The following is a 22356-nucleotide window of genomic DNA, read 5'->3' as shown; positions in this document are numbered from 1 at the left end:
TTGTCCTCTCTGAGAACTTCCCTGGATCAGCTGCAGAGCTGTTTGTGCAGATCTCAGAGGTACTTGAGCATTCCTCGGTTCTAGGCTGCTGTTGGTACTCAAGGTAACCTTAAACCAAGTAGCCCAGGGACTGTGATGCTTTGCTGATGGCAAGCCTCTTCAGTTGATAGCGTGCTGAGCCAGCCGAGTTAGGCTCTGTGAAAATGTGTTAAAGGGAGAATGTTAATGGAATATGTTTGTGTCATGGACACTTCTGAAGATCTTAGTCAAAATCAGATATGCTGCTATGCAAAGGTTCAGTGTTATGATAGCAAGAAATGTTGGAGGAAATATGCTGTGTGTGAGGCTTGAATCCTTGAATAGGAATTTGGCTTTGCTTCTGCAAAGTGTTGAGGTGTAGCTGAACTGCTACAGATAACTCTATTGAGAGCAAGAGGTAGAACATTCCTTTAAAAGCAGTGATGAAAGATGGCTGGAATGTTTTTTTAATAGTAACCAGCGTTTTATGTTACGATGTTCAGGAACATAAATGTCCTGTGTCTCACAGCTGCTCACACCTCCTTTCTTGGGGGAGGATGTTTGAGAAAATATGGACTGGTTGAAATGCTTTTCAGATAGTCCAAATGCCATGTGCTTACAAAGCAGCTACAGAGGAATCTTGCTTTTTTCAAGCAGAAGAGGAAAAAGCCTCTCAAGGTGATCACTGTGGATATGAAACTGATTCAGTGCTTTTTTGGACTTTTATGTTTTGTTTGTTAGCAGGTTTTGGTTTGGGTTGTTTTGTTTTCTTTCCCTACCTGCCAAGAGCATTCATAATAACTTGGATTCAGCTTCAGGCCTTTAAGTTCTCAAACCAATGTGAACCTGATGAGGTATTGTGCCCACTGAAAGTGCTGGAATCTGCCATTGTGGAAGACAAGGCAGAGCCTCTTCTGCCAGGCAGCCAGGGAGAGAAGAAGGGGACACAGCCTGAAGCTGTGGCAGGGCAGGTCTAGGCTGGATGTTAGGAGGAAGTTGTTGGCAGAGAGAGTGATTGGCATTGGAATGGGCTGCCCAGGGAGGTGGTGGAGTGGCTGTGCCTGGAGGTGTTGAAGCCAAGCCTGGCTGGGGCACTTAGTGCCATGGTCTGGGTGATTGGGCAGGGCTGGGTGCTAGGTTGGACTGCATGAGGTAGGAAGTCTCTTTCAACCTGCTTGATTCTATGATTCTATTCTGCACAAGAAAAAGCAGTAAACTTCACTTTTATAGAGTTAAAAAAGCATAAGAGTGTGCATGTGCTTCAAAAAAGAAGAGGAATCCAGGCTATATATAGCTTCCAGAGATACTGTCTCTTGTAAAAGCCAGATGGAGTGGAAGCATTTAACCTTTGATGAAATAACCAGACACACTCCTGGGACCTGCAAAAGGAGACCATCACACAGTTGAGCAAAGAAGGATGCTTCATTGCTTTGTAAACTTCTGAAGGTGAAGGCATGCTGTGTTTAAAAAGCCTCTGGATTGCAAGCTGTAGGACTTCATGTAATCTTAGAAAATCATGTTGACCTTTGGTTATGGAATCCCTGAGAAGAAGTGGAGAATAGCAGATCAGGAGCTCCCAGCAGCTGCATTGTGTAGCTCGCCCATTCCAAAGTGTTGTTAATTCAAGATCATTTTCAAGGGTTTACAGAAAAGATGTTTAATCAGAAGCTTTTGTTTCCCTGAAGAAGAATCTGAAAAATCTAAAACAGGGAGCTTTGAGGTTTTGTTTGCAGAAGTATTCATAGAATCAACCAGGTTGGCAGAGCCCTCCAAGCTCATCCAGTGCAGCCTATCCCCAGCCCTTTCCAGTCAACCAGACCATGGCACTAAGTGCCCCAGCCAGGCTTGGCTTCAACACCTCCAGGCACGGCCACTCCACCACCTCCCTGGGCAGCCCATTCCAATGCCAGTCACTCTCTCTGCTAACAACTAACATCCAGCCTAGACCTGCCCTGGCACAGCTTTTAATTCATGAAAAAAAAAAAGTAAGAAACACTAGTTAGGTGATGAAAGTGATATTTTCTTCTTCCTCAAAAAGGAGAGGAGAAATGAGCCTTACAGTTGTGTTGTCAGAGATGTTTCTTTGCTCAAGCCTCTTTCTAGTTCTGTGCTCAGCCACTTGCAAATTGAAATTGCACTGGAAAGTGGAGACTGGCTAATTCTGAGGGTGTGGGAAAACAGGGAAAGGTGACAGTCTCAAACCTGTCAAAGAATGGATTTAATTTATTGTTTGTTTGGTTGGTTTTGTGAGCAGCCATGTGTCCTTAGCCATTTCTTGATTGTCATCAGTAGTAACTTTTCCCTGCATTGAGTTTTGGGCCCTTCACTACAAGAAGGACATTGAGGTGCTGGAGCGTGTCCAGGAGGGCATTGAAGCTGGTAATGGGTCAAGAGAGCAAGAGTTAAGAGAAGTAGCAGGGGGGACTGGGGTTGTTTAGCCTGTAGGAAAAGAGGCTGAAGGAAGATCTTGAGGAGGTTGTAGTAAGATGGGGGTTGGTCTCTTCTCCCAGGTGACAAGTGATAGGACTCAAGTTGTAGCCACGGAGGTTTAGTTTGGCCATCAGGAAAAATCACCCACAGGGTTGATCAGAGTCTGGGACAGGCTGCCCAGGAAAGTGGTGGAGTCATCATCGCCTAAGGAATCTCACAGACGGTTAGACGTGGTGGCCAGGGACATGGTTTGGTGCTGGACTTGGCAGTGTTGAGTTAGTGTTTGAACTCTATGATCTAAAGGTCTTTTCCAACCAAAATGATTCTGTGATTCTATTTATTTTCTTCCCCGGAAGACAATGGCAAGAGCAGCACTGTTATTTTTGGTGCTTTTAAAAGACTTTATCTTGGCAGTGGGAAAAGGAGCTGTAAGAAAATACCCAGACCTTTTCAGACTGCATCTGAGTAGTATCACAGTACCACCAAGGTTGGAAGAGACCTCATAGATCATCAAGTCCAACTCTTTATCACAGAGCTCAAGGCTAGACCATGGCACCAAGTGCCACATCCAATCCTGCCTTGAACAGCCCCAGGGATGGCGACTCCACCACCTCCCCGGGCAGCCCATTCCAGTGTCCAATGACTCTCTCAGAGAAGAACTTTCTCCTCACCTCCAGCCTAAATCTCCCCTGGTGCAGCCTGAGGCTGTGTCCTCTCGTTCTGGTGCTGGCCACCTGAGAGAAGAGAGCAACCTCCTCCTGGCCACAACCTCCCCTCAGGTAGTTGTAGACAGCAATAAGGTCACCCCTGAGCCTCCTCTTCTCCAGGCTAAAACAATCCCAGCTCCCTCAGCCTGCTCATAGGTATCTTTGCAGAAGCAATTGGCTTGAAAGTCAGGGCATGTAGGGCTTGCGTACTGGCATAGCTGCCCAACTGTCTGTGCCCTATTTTTGATACTTTGGGCTTGTTCTGTGTCTTCTCATTTGGAATGATTGGTTACTGAGCAATGTGTTTTAAATGGCTAGAAAATAGAAACAGAGTTTTCAACTATGGATCCTAAGAAGTCTTTAATGGATGCCAATATTGACCAGAGGAATCTGTCTGGTCTCTTTTGTGCTTCTGTTTTATTTCTTGTTCAGTATTTCCCACATTTTTGTTTTATTAATTTTAAAAACATTTACTGCTTTTTGTAATTCTTTAATCACATTTTAGTGAGTGATTCAATTTCCAAATTACTTCTTGTGTTTTCTGTATAAACCCAAAATATTTTAAAATCATAGAATCACCCAGGATGGAAGAGACCTCCAAGATCATCCAGTCCAATCTAGCACCCAGACTTGGCCAATCAACTACACTATGGCACCAAGTGCCCCAGCCAGGCTTTGCTTGAACACCTCCAGGCACAGTGACTCCACCACCTGCCTGGGCAGCCCATTCCAATGCCAATCACTCTCTCTGCCAACAACTTCCTCCTAACATCCAGCCTAGACCTGCCCTGGCACAGCTTCAGGCTGTGTCCCCTTGTTCTGTTGCTGGATGCCTGGCAGCAGAGCCCAACCCCACCTGGCTACAGCCTCCCTGCAAGTTGTTGTAGACAGCAATGAGCTCTGCTCTGAGCCTTCTCTGCTGCAGGCTGCACACCCCCAGCTCCCTCAGCCTCTCCTCATAGGGTTTGTGCTCCAGGCCTTTCACTGGCTTCGTTGCCCTTCTCTGGACACCTTCCAGCACCTCAGCATTTCTCTTGAATTGAGGAGCCCAGCTCCTCAAGTTATAAAAGTTATAAAACCTTTGCCATTTTTTTTTGTCATGGAGTCAAAATATCCTAAACTCTAAATAAGGTAGCATTTGTCAGTTAAATTTCCTATTCATGTTAGAGTTTCTTACCAGGGAGAGGAAGTGGGAGGGAATAGTTCCTGACTAGACCTACAGTCCATGGGGTTAGTTCCCTAAAAGCAGCATGAAAGATGCACTCCTCTGTTGCCTGAGAGAAAAAATAGTTTTAAATCCACACTTTCCTATGCTTTATTTTTGCATTTGGGGTTTCCTTTTGCTTAAATGCTAACATCATTTAACTACTTAACCTTTTACACCTTAAATAAAGCAGGTTATAATTTGAACAGACTTGGATTTTTTTTATCCTTAAGAATAAGGGACAGCTCTGAGCTTAGAAGCTGGCAGCTTCCATGTGTGAGCTTTGCTTTGCCTGTCCGTGTTGTGGGGCGCATTGGAGCCAGTACTTTGCTGCCACTGTTGAAGTATGAACTGTAATTACATTGTCAAAATAATATTTATAGTATTTTCAGGGAGTGATTGTGGCAGTGTGATGAATATATTATGCTCATCAAACGTTTATAGAAACATGAGCAGGAGGGTTTTTTTAATCTGAGTTATTTGTGTTGGTTTTGGCCTTTGTGTTTTTTCCGATCTGTAAAAATAATATTGGGACTCTTCTGGTCTTTGCAGCGTTTGCAGAGTGCATTCCCTAAGAGTCAGGTCGTGTGCTGCTGGTAGCAGTGAGCTGTTATTTGCACTTGTGTTGGGATTTTGGGTTCACGTTTCCACAGCTAAAGCAAAGCTTGTGTTTTCTTGAGTTTTCTTATCCCCTAATTATTATAGCTCAGTTATTGCCAAACAGGGGAATTTTAAGTAATTGTTTGTTCTCTTGGTACCATTTGGGGTTGTTCAGACTGGCTTTTTGTTTGCTCTGTGTTTAGCAGAGTCTCAGTGCTTTTGAGAAGTGCCTGTGGCCATCTCCCAGTACCACGTGCTGGGAAACGAGGAGGAGGTTTTTTAACGGTAGGCAGTTGCTTCCTTGCAAGTTACTGGCACAGGCAGAACTTAGCATCACCCAGCAGTGAGAATGCTTAAGTTAGTAGATGCAAAAGTGCTTCAGTCCTGCCCTGTGCTGCAGTTTGACAGCTGCTCTGTCTATAAGTTTTGGTGAGTATTGCTGTAGGTGTTCAGTGAACTGTGTTTACAATACCTACAGCAAGGGTTACAGATGTGCAGGCTTCACCTTTCCTACTGATGTCAAGGGGATGCTGCCTTTAGTGGGCAAAGTTCTCTTCATGCTCTTAGTTCATAATCCATTAAGGGCTGTGAAATGACTCTGAATTTTGTGGGCCTTGGTTCAGGTCATTGTTTTAGGTATCTTTGGCCTTCCTTCAGAAACTGCAAACAAGGCAATTTTTACACCTCTGTCAGCTGTCTGCAGAAGGAAAAGATCCAAACCTAGACTGAGATTAGCCAAACTGAGAAATTGTCCTGAATTAGCAAACACTCGATTCTCTGTAGCTCTTGTGTGTTGCAGTGTTGCCCCAGTCTATAGTGGTTGACTCTTGCACTGACCCCACACTTTGAATCTTGCACAGTGCATACAGACACAACTAACTGTGCAGGGTTAGTACAGCAAAGCCTTTGGCATTGTCCCACACCACATCCTGGACTCCAAGATGGTACAATAAGGGTTTGCTGGATGGACAACTTGGTGCATAAAAAACTGTCTTGACAGTGCCCGTCAATGGGTCCATATCCAAATGGAGGCCAGGGACAAGTAGGGTCCCCCAAGGATCAGCACTGGGACCAGTCTTGTTCAACATCTTCATTGGTGACATGGACAGTGTCACCGAGTGCACCCTCAGCAAGTTCCCCAATGACACCAAGCTGTGTGGTGCAGCTGCTTGCTGGAGGGAAGAGATCCATCCAGAGGGGCCCTGACAGGCTGGAGAGATGGACCCATGCCTACCTCATGAGGCTCAACAAGACCAAGTGCAGAGTCCAGGCACTGATCAACATGGGCAGGGCTTGAGAGCAGCCCTGAATAAAAGGATTTGGGGGTGCTGTGAATGAGAAGCTCCATATGAGCTGCCAGTGGACACTTGCAGCCAGAGAGCCACTCAGATCCTGGGCTGCAGCAGCAGAAGTGTGGCCAGCAAGATTGAAATTAGACATTAGGAAGAAGTTCTTCACCATAGGGGTGGTGAGACACTGGCACAGGCTGCCCAGGGAGGTGGTGGAAGCCTCATTTGTGGCAGTTTTTAAGGCCAGTCTGGATGTGGCTCTGGGCAACCTGATCTAGTGTGAAGTATCCCAGCCCATGGCAGGGCGTTTGGAACTGGATGGTCCTTGAGGTCCTTTTCAACCTTGACCATTCTGTGAGCTGAGTGACTTCGTTTGCTCGTTTGCTGTGGACTGTGCGTGTAAAAGTGCCTTAGGACAGCAGCATGTTGAGGTACAGCTTGAACTGCAGAGCAGATCCAGCCTGATGAAGTTCGCCTCTCAGATTCTGGTGATGGGGCTGGCATTGGCAGCAGACTTTGATACAGAAAGCTTCTTAAGTCACCACAGTTCAGTACTGCTTGCACTGATGATCAGAACTGTCATTTCTGTGGTGCTCATGGTCGCTGTACTGGGAGACAGGTGGTGAATGCCTCGGAGCCAGTGTAAACCATTTTGCTCCTTCTAGGAAAGAGACTAACCTGAGCTAATATCCTAGAAGTTAAAACAAGCAGCAGGGCAGTAGGCTTCCCTTTTCTTTTTGCTGATACTGCAGTTAGGCAGTGTGTGCAGTTGTTTTGCTCCCTCTTTCTTTCTTTTGCAGTCTGGATGCTTTCTAGTACAGGCTGCCAAGCTGTTGCTGATTTATGACACATGCATCGTGGTTTTATAATGTGGACTGATACCCACTTGGAGCACAAAGGAAATAGGAGTTTGCTGATGTCTATTTAATTAGAATGGTTTCTGGTTACTTTGGTTGGGGCTTGAAATGAACAGTAATGCCTAGATTTCTGTGGACTTTTAAATAACAGTGTTCTATAAGCTCTTTCCTGCCTGCCTTCCTTCCTTCCTTGCTCTTTGCTGTTCCCTACCAGCGAGTAACATCAACAAGATGCATAATGAGGCAGGTTTCAATTTTGCATACATTTATGTGAATGAAAACCTGTGGAAATACCTGTAGATTTAAGATGACTGTTAAGGTGTGAGGAAGAATAAAATAACTAGTTTGTTATAGCTGGAGGATTAGTTCCCTGCCTTTTCCTTACTCTGGAGAGGCTGTGGTGGGTTTTATTTACCCTGATATTGTGTGCTGAGCTGGCAGCTGCACAGGGCAGTGCTGGTGTGAGCAGAGTCATTATGTTTCTGGCCATCTCACCTTGCAGCAGCTGCTCAGTGTCTTTTTCTAGCTTCCTTCTACATGAAAGGCAGGAAGAGGAACCAGTCTTTACCTCAAGCATTTTTCATAAGGTTGGGCCAGAAAAGGGCAGGCATCAGTAGGGGTTGGTAATTTATTTACTGTCCCAAATAGATTGTGTGGCTATCAGCAACGATGGGCATAGTGCAGGTCTTCCCCCTTATCTTGCGGCTGTGATGGAGGAGAAGATAGAAAAGATACATTTCTTGTAAAGATTAATTTATGTTCTTAAAGGTTGTGACCAAATCTAGGCTGATTTTTTTTTCCCCATCAGGATCATAAGGTCAAAGTAGGAAGAATGAGGCAAACAAACCTATTCATGCAGGGGTCTTACTAAAGACAGAGCATCCTAAATATAGCGTAGAAAGAAGCTTAACTGTTTTCATATGTCCTGAAAGGAAATGCCCTAACTGAATTGTCTCCCCCAGATGTCTGAGTGTGCTATACTCTTTCCTTCAAGGGAAGGGAAAGTGGAAAGGAGCTGGAGGAAGATTCAGGCAAAGAAAACCATGTGAGACAGCTGCTTGTCTTCTGGTAAACTGTCATAGTGTCATAGAATCAACCAGGTTGAAAGAGACCTCCAAGCTCACCCAGCCCTGTCCAGTCACCCAGACCACAGCACTAAGTGCCCCAGCCAGGCTTGGCTTCAACACCTCCAGGCACAGCGGCTGCACCATCTCCCTGGGCAGCCCATTCCAGTGCCAATCACTCTCTGTCACCCCTCTGGATAAAAGTCTGAGTAGTTACACTTACTTAAAGTTACCCATTGCATTCTCTCAACTCTTTGGGTGTCATTGCTGTGTCACCACTTCCATTTATTAGCCAGATGCAAAGCATAAGTGATCCAAGGAAAAAAACTGAGTGACAGAAAAAGACCATTCAGCTTTCCTAGGGAAAACAGAAGCATCCGAGTGGAAATTTTGGGCTGAGTTCAATAACATCCATAGCATGCCATCACAAGTAACTGGAGAAATTCCCTCACGCTATGGGTTAGTGTTTTGCATGGTCTTTTTCTTTAGACCTGTGCAAGGTATGGAGTAGTGTGCCATATGGTTAGACACCACAAATAACACACAGTGGGTGGCCAGTCCTCTTTCTTATTTTTCTTGGTTTCCAGGCATGGTTTAAGTCCAGACTGAGACTCCCCAGTACTTCAAACTTGCTGATTTTGCTAGAGCAGGGTCTTTAAAGAGACATTGTCTGATAGATTTAGGCCTCACTGGTTTTGGTTGATACAAGAAAAAAAAATTACGTCCCTAACACATGCAGGAAGCATATAAATGCAGTTCTCAAGCCTGAAAGCACTTAGATGTGTTTCACTTCACAGAGGAGAGTGATCTCGGGCATGTGTGATGGTTTGGGTGTTACCTGCCCCTTCCCCATTTAAAATCACCCAGACTAGGTGATTCATTAAAGAATGAAACTTTATATTCACAGCTTAGCACAATGTACAAGCACTGTGTGTGTATATATCACAATGTACGAGCAGTGTGTGCATATATATGTATATAAATACATTTATATATGTATACAATATACAGGCAATATATATTTACAATCTATACAGCTATAGACAGTAATAGACAAGTTAAAAAGTGATGCAGAAACACAGCAGCCCTCCCAGAAACCAGAGCCCCCAGAAGGAGCTCCCAACCTCCCTTCCACCGCTCTGCCTTATCCCAGACTTTGCCTGATGTTCAAAGTGATTTTGCAGAATTGGCCAGGGGAGTTAGGAAGCAGAAGGATTAGTTACAGACAGTAGGTTAGAAGGAGAAGTGCAGGCAGACAGAGAGCAACTCTGTTATCTATGGTTTTGTTCTTGTTCTTATCCATCTCAGTAAGCCTGTGAGTGCAGCAGCCATCACCACTGGTTCCTTTTCACAGCCTAGCATCTAATTCCTCTCAGCTAGGTTCAAATTAGCACAGCATGTGCTTTTGCTGCTTGTGGGGATGTAACAGGATCCTACTTGTTATGACTCTGGACCTTAATGTGTGGAAGGAATGAACACACTTAGGTCTTCTTTTTAGAAATAACCCAGTGCAAGTGAAATAGCAGAAGATATTCTCTCCCAGGCACCCACAACAGAGCAAGGGGACACAGTCTCAAGCTGTGCCAGGGCAGGTTCAGGCTGGATGTGAGGAGGAAGTTGTTGTCAGAGAGTGATTGGCACTGGAATGGGCTGCCCAGGGAGGTGGTGGAGTCACTGTGCCTGGAGGTGTTGCAGCCAAGCCTGGCTGGGGCACTTAGTGCCATGGTCTGGCTGGTTGGCTAGGGCTGGGTGCTAGGTTGGGCTGGATGAGCTTGGAGGGCTCTTCCAACCTGCTTGAGGCTATGATTCTATGATTATAAGACAAAGAGAATGGTGTTGTTACTATATTTAATAAGCATTGCTAGTGCTGTGTGAATCTGACCTGTATGAAACTGATCTCAGGTGGTGGACTATCAAACTGACTCTCTGGTAAACAGAAATAATTGATGGATGTTTTTGTTTGGGTTTTTGGTTGTTGTGGTTTTTTTTATCTACCATTATGAGACCTCATTAGAACTTAATTTTCATCAGAGGGTAATTTGATGAGTAGTCTGATGGTTCCTTGCAGCTCCTTTCTATTCCCCTTGTAAGTCCACATTTTTAATTGCACAGTGGGAATTTTGTTGCCTTTTTTGCAAGAACAAAGTGTTGATGTTTATTTTCCAGGAACATTGTGGTTGTTCAGTCAGTGCATGGAATGCTCTGTTAATATTAGAATTGACATTTCTGAAGGGGAAGATAAAATATTGAGGGGCATTACTTGCTTCCAGAGGTGGAGGTGAAGAGTGGAAACAGAAAGTTATTAAACACAGCAGTGGTAAAAGTGGGTTAGTGATCTGCAGTGCAGCAAGTGCAGTGTGAAGGCAGGAACAAAACCAGTAGCTGGAGGCTCATTTTATTTACAGAAGTAAAATGCCAAGCACTATTTTAATAGCTGCAAACAACAGAGCCAGTAGAGGTATTGTCCATTCAGCTTGAGTAGTCTAGACAGACTGTTGTCCAAGGAAAATACATTTTCATCAGTATTTGTGGTATGATTCATGGTGGTGAAGAGGCAAATAACTCTTTTTATGACTGGAAGCTGCTTTAACTTGCAGCCACAAGGAAGCAAGTCAGTGGCCGGATGATGGTGGTGGAAAGCAGCGTTTTGTAGTAAAAGAGGTCTACACCTTGTGCTGAGTTGCAGGTTTTGTTGCCATTCAGAGCTGGCAATCTGGCAGAAAACCTTCTGCTGTTGTTTACAAGCAACCAAAGGTGGTCTGTATCCTGGCTTGCAGTCCGCTCTTTAGATTTGCAAAGCTCACAAGCTTACTTAAAAGCTCACAGCCTCACTTCAAAGCTCTTCAGGCTGTCAGGAAAGTCTGATTTGTTATAAATACTTGTACATCTCTCTCTGTGTCCCCAGGGTAGAGGGGACACAGCAGCTCTGTCATAGAATCAGACAGGTTGAAGAGACCTCGAAGCTCAGCCAGTTCAAATAGCACCCAGCCCTACCCAATCAACTGCAATCAGCAGATGGGACACAACTATCACAGAAGGGGAGAAGGACCCTGGCACATGAGCTGGCTGGGCTTGTTGAGAGGGCTTTAAACTAGAATGGAAGGGTGTGCTAGTTTGAAGCAAGCTGGGATGTTTTGGTAACAGAACTAGATAACGGGCAGTGAAATGAAAAACAATTGATGTCAACTTCTCTCACAGTTACGCTGAGAACTCTGGGAAGAAGAAAGACTTTTTCTCCATTTTTGTTTCTCTCTCTTGCTTTGGCCTTAGACCTGGTCACATCTCATTAACCCTGCTCCTACTAACCCTGCTCCCTAACCTCTTGGCTGCACCTCTCTTCTTCCTGAGAACTGGGGTAAGGTTGAGAGGGCCGGGGGGAGGTGTTGGGGTGGTTTGAGAGCCCCTCCTGGGGACCTTGGTTTCTGGGAGGGGAGTTGTGCTTTTGTATTGTTTATCCTTTGTATATTTCTGTATATAATTGTATATAACTGTATATATTGTAAATAGCTGCTTGTAAATTCTGCTAGCTGTAAATAAATTGCTTCATCTATATTCCCAGGGTCCGTCTGAGTTAGCTGGGGCAAATTCAAAAGTGTGGGAGGGGCGGGGTAACCCCCAAACCATCACATTTTTTTAATTGGCTTTCCCAACGTGGGGCTAGATATTTCAGTGAGTGGAAATTAGCTCTGGGAATTAAGATGAAGCTAATCAAGCAGCTATTGTACTTGGTGGGGATTGCTGTGTGGCCTGTTTTCGGGTTTTTTGTGTACAACTGGATCAAAGATCAAATTGGTTATTTCTTGCTTCATGTAGTTTTTAAGAAGGCTAAAGTTAAGCTTTCAAACATGTTCTGGAGCTGGGGTGATTTCATTCTTGGTTATGCTGGTTTTAGTGTCACTGAGAATATTACTAGTGATATTACAAGAGTTTTTGTCAATAATGTTACAATCAATCGAGAGTCTGCTTTATCTACTGCTCTCATGAGGGTCATCCAGCCCCAAACTGAAATGCCAAATCCATGCAAGGATTTCTACTCGAAACAGAGCATGGCAGGGATGCTGGGCATTATACTGGCTCTTGTAGTTTTAAATTTCATATTAATTTTGGCATTATGTGTGAAAAATTCAAAACCAGCTTCTGTAAGAGCTAGGAAAAATTCTGTGTCTCAGAAGCAGTCTCTTTCACAGCAAAACAAGGGAACACAGTCATCGGCTTCCCCCTTGCCAGCCTCTGCCCCTCCTTCTCCAAGTGCTGGGAACACAGCCAGTGTACCCGCCGCTAACGTAAACAATAACAATGATAACAAAAACAACGGAGCACAGGCAAGTACCCAAAATCAGAATGTCCCTAGCAAAAATGAAAACACCTCAGGGTTGGCAGGCATCCCAGGAGGACAGGCAAACAATCCCACTAGTGCTAGTAACGCTAGCCCAGTCAGTCCAAATCCTAATGACACCAGCTCAGCCAATTCGAACCCCCAGCCAGCAGACCAGAACCAAAATCCTCCTGTTAAAAGCAAGGCAGATTTGAACTCACAAGCTCCAGTTCAGACCCCTAAGGATACAAATGCTCCAAGTCAGACCTGCCAGAGAAATTCAGTTTCTGGGAGTGCGGTGGCAGGATGGTCGCCGTTACATTCCTCAGGATGTGATCAACAAAGTCTCTACCATGGCAGTTCCCACCAGTAAGAAGGACACACTTTCTTTTCTTGGTGTGGTGGGATTTTGGAGACTACACATTCCTGGTTTCAGTCAGATTGTCAAACCTCTGCATGATGTGACTCGTAAGAGAAACAATTTCGAGTGGGGACCTGAACAACAAGCAGCCTTTGATCAGATCAAGCGAGAAGTAGTCCATGCAGTGGGCCTGGGACCTGTGAGATCTGGTCCGGACATTAAAAACATTCTGTACACGGCTGCCAGTGACAATGGTCCAACTTGGAGTCTCTGGCAGAGAGCTCCAAATGAGACACGTGGTCGTCCTCTTGGTTTCTGGGGACGTTGTTACAGAGGTTCAGAGACAAATTACACTGCAACTGAGAAAGAGATACTAGCAGCCTATGAGGGAGTGAAAGCAGCTTCTGAAGTGATTGGAACTGAGTCACAATTGCTTTTAGCTCCTAGACTGCCAGTTCTAAACTGGATGTTCAAGGGCAAAGGTTCATCACCACATCATGCCACAGATGCAACCTGGTCTAAATGGATGGCTTTGATAACCCAACGAGCACGAATGGGTAATCTTGACCGACCTGGTCTGGTGGAGGTGATCACCAACTGGCCGGAAGGCACAGACTGTTCCAAACCTCCAGAGGAGAAAATAACTCGTGCTGAGGAAGCTCCTCCCTATGGTGATCTCTCTGATGAGGAAAAGAACTATGCTTTGTTCACAGATGGTTCCTGTCGTCTTGTTGGGAACAAGCGAATATGGAAGTCAGCAGTCTGGAGTCCAACCAGGAGAGTTACCGAAATGAAAGATGGAGAAGGAGAATCCAGTCAGTTCGCTGAGGTAAAAGCTGTTCAACTTGCTCTTGATGTGGCTGAACGTGAGAATTGGCCTATCCTTTACCTCTACACCGACTCGTGGATGGTAGCCAATGCTCTATGGGGTTGGCTAAAGGACTGGAAGAAGAATGGTTGGCAGAGGAAAGGAAAGCCTATCTGGTGTGCTGATCTATGGCAGGACATTGATGCACGGCTGGAGAAAATTCCAGTGAAGGTGCGGCACGTAGATGCACACATGCCTAAGAGCAGAGCCACTGAGGAACATCAACACAACCAGAAGGCAGATCAAGCTGCTAAGATTGCTCAAGTTGATACCAACTCTGATCTTGACATTGACCTTGATTGGAAACACCGAGGTGAGTTGTTCTTAGCTCGGTGGGCCCATGACTCATCTGGACATCAAGGCAGAGATGGAACATACCGATGGGCTCGTGATAGGTCAATTGACTTGTCCATGGACGCTATCACCCAAGTCATCTATGACTGTGACATTTGTGCTGCTATTAAGCAAGCTAAGCGAATCAAGCCCTTATGGTATGGTGATAGATGGTCAAAGTACAAGTATGGTGAAGCCTGGCAGATTGACTACATCACTTTACCTCGATCTCGTTCTGGCAAGCAGTATGTGCTGACAATGGTAGAAGCCAGCACTGGATGGTTGGAAACTTATCCAGTTCCACATGCTACTGCACGTAACACCATTGTTGGTTTGGAGAGACAGATCCTGTGGAGACATGGAACTCCAGAGAGAATTGAGTCAGACAATGGTACTCATTTCAAGAATAATCTTGTGAAAAACTGGGCCAAAGAGCATGGTATTGAATGGATCTATCACATACCCTACTATGCACCAGCTTCAGGGAAGATTGAACGCTACAATGGTTTGCTGAAAACGACCCTAAAAGCCATGGGGGGTGGAACTCTGAAAAACTGGGACAAACATTTAGCACAAGCTACCTGGTTGGTAAATAGTAGAGGTTCAGTAAACAGAGCAGGACCTGCACAATCAGATTTGGTCCAAACAGTAGACGGTGATAAAGTTCCTGTTGTACATGAGAAGAATCTGTTAGGGAAAACTGTTTGGGTATTTTCTCCTTCGGGCGAAGGGAAACCTGTCCGAGGGGTGGTTTCTGCTGAAGGTCCTGGTCATACATACTGGGTAATGCAGGAGAATGGTGAAATTCAGTGTATTCCACAGAGAAATCTAACTTTAGCTGAGAGAGTTTAAATTCAAGCTGTTAGGAGTTTTCTGTTCTAGGTAACATCGGCGCCCAACACTGAGAAAAATCTACAGTATGTGAGCACGAACCCAACATCACCTGGGAGTCCCTGTTCTGAGCTTTTGAATCACCTACATCTGATTGAAGTGTGAACTGAACTTGTATATATTGTTTTAGTGTAAATATTGGTTTAGATTAGATTGGATAATTCTCAGCGATACTCTGAGCGAAGTAGACAGGGGTGGATTGTGCTAGTTTGAAGCAAGCTGGGATGTTTTGGTAACAGAACTAGATAACGGGCAGTGAAATGAAAAACAATTGATGTCAACTTCTCTCACAGTTACGCTGAGAACTCTGGGAAGAAGAAAGACTTTTTCTCCATTTTTGTTTCTCTCTCTTGCTTTGGCCTTAGACCTGGTCACATCTCATTAACCCTGCTCCTACTAACCCTGCTCCCTAACCTCTTGGCTGCACCTCTCTTCTTCCTGAGAACTGGGGTAAGGTTGAGAGGGCCGGGGGGAGGTGTTGGGGTGGTTTGAGAGCCCCTCCTGGGGACCTTGGTTTCTGGGAGGGGAGTTGTGCTTTTGTATTGTTTATCCTTTGTATATTTCTGTATATAATTGTATATAACTGTATATATTGTAAATAGCTGCTTGTAAATTCTGCTAGCTGTAAATAAATTGCTTCATCTATATTCCCAGGGTCCGTCTGAGTTAGCTGGGGCAAATTCAAAAGTGTGGGGGGGCGGGGTAACCCCCAAACCATCACAAAGGGGGAGGGGGTTAAACATGACAGCACCAGAGATAAATCAAAGGAAACTGAGGATGGTAGGCTAGAGCTAGGGGTAAAAGCAGCAGCCCAGCTGAAGTGCATGTACACTAATGCACGCAGTATGGGTAACAAACAAGAGGAGCTGCAAGCTCTGGTGCTGGAGGAAAACTATGATATTGTTGCCATCACTGAAACGTGGTGGGATAGCTCACATGATTGGTGTGCTGTAATCAATGGCTACAGACTCTTCAGGAGAGACAGGCAAGGGAGAAAGGGCGGGGGAGTGGGTCTGTATATTAGGGATGCTCTGGATGTCGTGGAGGTAGAAATCAAAGATGTTCAAGTTGAGTCATTATGGGTGAGACTTAAGGCGAAGGCCAACAAGGCTGATATCCTGGTTGGAGTCTGTTACAGACCACCCAACCAGGAAGAAGAGGTTGATTTATTACTCTTTAAGCAACTGGAGGCTGCCTCAAGATCACCTGCCCTTGTTCTGGTGGGCGACTTTAACCTACCAGACATCTGCTGGGACTTAAACACTGCAGAGAAGAAGCAGTCTAGAAGGTTTCTGCAATGTGTGGAAGACAACTTCTTATCCCAGCTGTTATGTGAGCCTACCAGGGGGGCAGCCCTGCTTGACCTGCTGCTCACAAACAGAGAGGGGCTGGTAGGGGATGTGGTGGTTGGAGGCTGCCTGGGGTCCAGTGACCATGAAATTATAGAGTTTTCAATACATGGAGAAACCAGGAGGGGCATCAACAGAACCTCCACACTGGACTGCCCAAGGGCAGACTGCAGCCTATTTAAGGAACTAATTCAGAAAGTTCCTTGGGAAATAGCCCTTAGAAACAAAGGGGTCCAGGAAGGTTGGACCTGCTTCAAGAAAGAACTCCTGAAGGCACAGGAGCAGGCAGTGCCACTGAGCCGGCAGAGGAGCCGAGGAGGGAGGCAGCCAGGCTGGATGGGCAGGGAGCTGCTGAAGGAATTAAAGATTAAAAAGAGAGTGTATCACCTTTGGAAAAGAGGGGAGGTGTCCCAGGAGAAGTTCAAGGAGGTTGCTAGGTCTTGTAGAGGAAAAATTAGAGAGGCAAAAGCCCACTTGGAGCTCAGGCTGGCCACGGCTGCCAAGGAAAATAAAAAGTGTTTCTTTAAATATCTGAATGGCAGAGAAGGGCCAAGGACAATCTCCAGTCCTTACTAGATAGAGAAGGGAACATAGAGACAAAGGATGAGGAAAAGGCAGAGGTGCTTAACACCTTCTTTGCCTCAATCTTCACTAGTGGGACAGGTTGTCTCCAGGACAGCTGGGCTCCTGAAGTGGTGGATGGAGTCAGGGACCAGTACAGTCCCCCTCTAATCCATGAGGAAGCAGTAAGGGATCTGCTGAGTCACTTGGATCCTCACAAGTCCATGGGACCGGATGGGATCCACCCTAGGGTGCTGAGAGAGCTGGCAGCTGAGCTGGCCAAGCCACTCTCCATCATTTATCAGCAGTCCTGGCTCACTGGAGAGGTCCCCAGAGACTGGAAGCTGGCCAATGTGATTCCCATACACAAGAAGGGTCGTAAGGAGGAGCCAGAAAACTACAGACCTGTGAGCCTGACCTCAGTGCCAGGCAAGGTCATGGAACAGGTCATCTTGGGTGCCATCACAAAGCACCTACAGGATAGCCAAGGGATCAGGCCCAGCCAGCATGGGTTTAGGAAGGGCAGGTCCTGCCTCACCAACCTGATCTCCTTTTATGATCAGGTTACCTGCCTGGTGAATGTGGGGAAGGCTGTGGATGGAGTCTGCTTGGACTTCAGCAAAGCCTTTGACACTGTCTGCCACAAGAAGCTCCTAGCCAAGCTGGCAGCTCATGGTTTGGACAGATTCACTCTGTGCTGGATCAAGAACTGGCTGGATGGCAGAGCTCAGAGAGTGGTGGTGAATGGTGCCACATCCAGTTGGCAGCCAGTCACAAGTGGTGTTCCCCAAGGATCAGTGCTGGGCCCAGTCCTGTTCAATATCTTTATTGATGACCTGGACGAGGGCATTGAGTCCAGCATCAGTAAGTTTGCAGATGACACCAAGCTAGGAGCAGGTGTTGATCTGTTGGAAGGTAGGAGAGCCCTGCAGAGGGACCTGGACAGGCTGGATGGGTGGGCAGAGGCCAATGGGATGAGATTTAACAAGGCCAAGTGCAGGGTTCTGCACTTCGGCCACAACAACCCCAAGCAGCGCTATAGGCTGGGGACTGAGTGGCTGGAGAGCAGCCAGGAGGAAAGGGACCTGGGGGTACTGATAGATAGTAAGCTGAAGATGAGCCAGCAGTGTGCCCAGGTGGCCAAGAGAGCCAATGGCATCCTGGCCTGCATCAGGAACAGTGTGGCCAGTAGGACAAGGGAGGTTATTCTTCCCCTGTACTCAGCACTGGTCAGGCCACACCTTGAGTACTGTGTCCAGTTCTGGGCCCCTCAATTCAAGAAAGATGTTGAGGTGCTGGAACATGTCCAGAGAAGGGCAACGAAGCTGGTGAGGCCTGGAGCACAAATCCTATGAGGAGAGGTTGAGGGAACTGGGGGTGTGCAGCCTGAAGAAGAGGAGGCTCAGGGGTGATCTTATTACTGTCTACAACTACTTGAAGGGACATTGTAGCCAGGTGGGGGTTGGCCTCTTCTCCCAGGCAACCAGCAATAGAACAAGGGGACACAGTCTCAAGTCGTGCCAGGGTAGGTATAGGCTGGATGTTAGGAAGAAGTTCTTCACAGAGAGAGTGATTGGCATTGGAATGGGCTGCCCAGGGAGGTGGTGGAGGCACCGTCCCTGGGGGTCTTCAAGAAAAGACTGAATGAGGCACTTAGTGCCATGGTCTAGTTGACTGGCTGGGGCTGGGTGCTAGGTTGGACTGGATGATCTTGGAGGTCTCTTCCAACCTGGTTGATTCTATGATTCTATGAACTCTTTTCTTGAACGCCTCCCTGGGCAGCCCATTCCAATGCCAGTCACTCTCTCTGGCAAGAGCTTCCTCCTAAAATCCAGCCTAGACCTCCCCCAGCAACCCACCCGGGGTTGTTTAGCCTGGAGAAGAGCAGGCTCAGGTCAGAGCTCATTGCTGCCTGCAGCTGCCTGCAGGGAGGCTGTAGCCAGGTGGGGTTGGGCTCTGCTGCCAGGCAGCCAGCAACAGAAGAAAGGGACAGAGGCTGAAGCTGTGCCAGGGGAGGTGTAGGCTGGCTGTGAGGAGGAAGTTGTTGGCAGAGAGAGTGATTGGCACTGGAATGAGCTGCCCAGGGAGGTGGTGGAGTCACTGTGCCTGGAGGTGTTGAAGCCAATCCTGGCTGGGGCACTTAGTGCCATGGTCTGGGTGATTAGGCAGGGATGGGTGCTAGGTTGGGCTGGCTGAGCTTGGAGGTCTCTTCCAGCCTGCTTGATTCTATGGTTCTAATACTTTGTAAAACTAATTGTGTCAGAAGAGAGAACACAACTCTCAATGTCCAGCACACCTAAAGCTTAATCAGGACAGGTTCCATAATGTGTATCTCTAATGCTGAAGTTTGTCATTTATATGAAGTTTATTACTGTTTATTTGAATTCTTGTTAATGTATTTTCTGTTTGTTTTTTTTTGTCCCAGCTCTTCGTTGCAGTCTCCAGTTTCTTGGCAACATTGCAGCAGGAAATAAGGATTCCCAGCACAGCATTTGGAAGTGTGCTTTCCCAGATCTCTTCTTGTAAGAATGGATGCAAGTTCTTCTTCCAGTGTAACTTCTGTGGTTGTGTTCAGATCCTTAGAACGTTGTAGCTGTGCCTTTTGGTGGGAATGGGACAGTTGAGGCCATCTCCTCTGGATGTGTTTGATTTCTTTGTCAGGACTCAGGACCTTTAAAACACTGCTTGTTCTCAACTAACAGCAAATTGATTTCATTTAATAGAAACCAGAAGAAAGCTTTCAGATTCTGAGCTTGAAATATCAGCTTTGTTTCCGTAGTGTTTTCAAGTGGTTACACTCATTTTGAAGAACGTGGCTCTCTCTTCATTCACTCTGCTGCTGTGCAGACCTCTCACTATCTGTGGGTTGGAATCTACAAAAGCATCTTAGTCTTTGTGACTTCCCTTACCTGTGTCCCCCTCCTAACGTCACCAGCCTGTTTTCCTGGAAGTTTGATGCCCTATGTGTAAGGAAATGCTGCACAATCGATTTTGTGCAAGCACATGACAGTGTTGTTTCACAGAATCACACAACATCGTCTCCAATTCCCCTGCCAAGGCAGAATCCCCTAGGGCAGTTTGCACAGGAATGCATCCAGGCAGGTTTTGAAAGCCTCCAAAGAAGGAGGCTCCACAGCCTCTCTGGGCAGCCTCTTCCATTGCTCCATCACTCTCATGGTAAAGAATTTCTCCACGTGTAGAGTTGAAACCTTCTGTTTTCCCCTTTGTCCCCTTTGCTTCTTGTCATACTGCTGCTGGCCACTGAAAAGAGATTGGCCCCATCCCCTTGACACCCACCCCTCAGATATTTGTAGACCCGATAGCATCTCCTCCCAGTCTTCTCCAGACTAAACAGCCCCAGGGCTCTCAGTCTCTCTCCACACTGAACATAGTCTTTCCTTTCCTGGTGAGCTTAGTAACAAAGGCACATTCCTTCACCTTGATAGTCATTCCAGGTGTGGTTTTGGAGCCTTCTTGAGAGCACTAGATGCAGAAAGGCCTTATGATAATAGAAGCAGGTGGCTGTGATGGTTTCATCCAACTTCTGGGTCTCCATTTAGCTCCACCTTAGCTTTAGTTTCCTAAATTGCCTGCTAAGTTTGACACTCCCCTAGGAACGGGCTGGTTTCCTTTGCAAGTGACATCTGTCCCTCTTAGTGACAAACTCATGGTTCTCTTCAAAGACAGCAAGGATGAACAATTCCAGGAGATGAATTAGCCACTAGCCTATTTTTCTGGGGCCAAGTTTAACTTCCTCTTTGTTTTCTCTTGAAGGACATGCCTAACATACAGTGACAAGAAGGTTGTTGCCTACTGTTGTATGGTCCTGTTCACCTGCCTTGATCCAGAGAAAGTGAGAGAATTCCTGGATCCGGGAAACTTGACTGTGGCTCTTCGTGTCCTGAAAGTCTACAAAGAGCAGTTGGAGTCTGAGTGGTCGTATGTAGCTTTATTTTTCCCCTTCTTCTTTAGGTGCCTTCCAAGTGCAAATCTCTGTGTTAAAATATATCTGTGTTTAGTAATCTTAGTTTAGTAATCATTTTCATCATCCTTTTGCAAACTGTTTTGATTGCTGCTAGAATAAGATGACCTTTTTGCTGAGAATTTAGACAAGTTTTAAAACCATGCTCTTTTCCTCTTAAATTCATTCAATTCTTCCTAATTTTTCCTTTGTGGCTTAGGAAGTTTCATGTGACCATGAGGAGGAATTTGTTCACAGTGAGGGTGACGGAACACTGGAGCAGGCTGCCGGGGGGGGTTGTGGAGTCTCCCCCTCTGGAGATATTCAACACCCACCTGGATGCATTCCTGTGTGATCTGCTGTAGGTGATCCTGCTCTGCAGGAGGATTGGACTGGATGAGCTTTTGAGGTCTGATCCAGCCCCTGACATTCTCTGATTCTGTGATCAGAGGCTGCAGCAGCTCTCCTATGAAGACAGACTGAAAGAGTTGGGGCTGTGCAGTCTGGAGCTGAGGAGACTCCCAGGTGACCTTCTTGTGGCCTTCCAGGATCTGAAGAAGGCTACAAAAAAAGCTGTGGAGGGACTTCTGAGGCTGTGAGGGAGTGGTAGGAGTGGGGGGAATGGAGCAAAGGTGGATGTGGGGAGAGTGAGGCTGGAGGTGAGGAGGAAGTTGTTGAGCAGGAGAGTGGTGAGAGGCTGGACTGGGTTGCCCAGGGAGGTGGTTGAGGCCCCATGGCTGGAGGTGTTTGAGGCCAGGCTGGCTGTGGCTGTGTGCAGCCTGCTCTAGGGTAGGGTGTCCCTGGGCATGGCAGGGGTGTTGGCACTGGCTGCCCCTTGTGGTCCCTTCCAGCCCTGACTGATTCACTGGACATCCATCTGGCCCTGCTCTGGACACTCTCCAGCATCTCCACAGCCCTCTTGTCCCAGGGGCTCCAGAGCTGGATGCAGGACTCCAGCTGGGGTCTCAGCAGAGCAGAGCAGAGGGGCAGAATCCCCTCCCTGGCCCTGCTGGCCACACTGCTGCTGCTGCAGCCCAGGCTCTGCTTGGCTTTCTGGGCTGCAAGTGCACACTGCTGGCTCCTGCTGAGCTTCTCCTCCAGCAGCACCCCCAAGTGCCTCTCCTTAGGGCTGCTCTGCAGCCTGGCACTGCCCAGCCTGGATTTGTGCTTGGCATTGCTTTGCTTGGCTTTTTTTATCTGTTTGCTTTGTTTTGTTTGTTTTATTGTTGTTGGGTTTTTCTTTGTAACAGATCTGTTGTCTAGTGCCACATGCAATCATTTTTATACCAAGAGAGAAGATGTTTTCTTTGAGAGTCTTGCACATGACATACTTCTAAACCACTCTGTCAGTAGTTTTATTCCATTGAGCTTTCATTTGTGTAGCTAAAGGTTGCTCTAGTAAATGTTGTTGTCAGTTATGCATTTAAGAAGTGTTCTGCCCTTCATCAGCAAGGATACATATTCAGTTGTTACATGATGCATTCCCCAGGGGGAAAGTAAAAGAGGTTGTTGTATGGTTCTGTAGCATTCTTTTGAAGGTCATGTTTG

The 22356-nt window shown here is 46.5% G+C and overlaps 1 protein-coding gene across 3 annotated transcripts in view; it reads left to right on the top strand.

Annotated features, from left to right (window-relative positions):
* Nucleotides 1-22356, top strand: part of ATXN10 (ataxin 10) — a 112937-nt gene that overhangs the window by 10959 nt on the left and 79622 nt on the right. For 2 of the 3 annotated variants that reach the window (XR_010302180.1, XM_064142826.1), the window contains exons 4-5: nt 19273-19369; nt 20622-20786. Coding sequence is in view for 2 of the 3 variants with exons in the window: in XM_064142826.1 (XP_063998896.1) it covers nt 19273-19369; nt 20622-20786 (262 nt within the window). In the remaining variant the exon portion in view is untranslated. The remainder of the gene's footprint in view (nt 1-19272; nt 19370-20621; nt 20787-22356) is intronic. The other variant, XM_064142827.1, reaches the window with a different exon arrangement.

Source organism: Pogoniulus pusillus, chromosome 4 (genome assembly GCF_015220805.1).
Source record: "Pogoniulus pusillus isolate bPogPus1 chromosome 4, bPogPus1.pri, whole genome shotgun sequence".
NCBI lineage: Eukaryota > Metazoa > Chordata > Aves > Piciformes > Lybiidae > Pogoniulus > Pogoniulus pusillus.
Note: the sequence above shows the minus strand (reverse complement) of the source record. Positions and strands in the feature narration are given on the sequence as shown.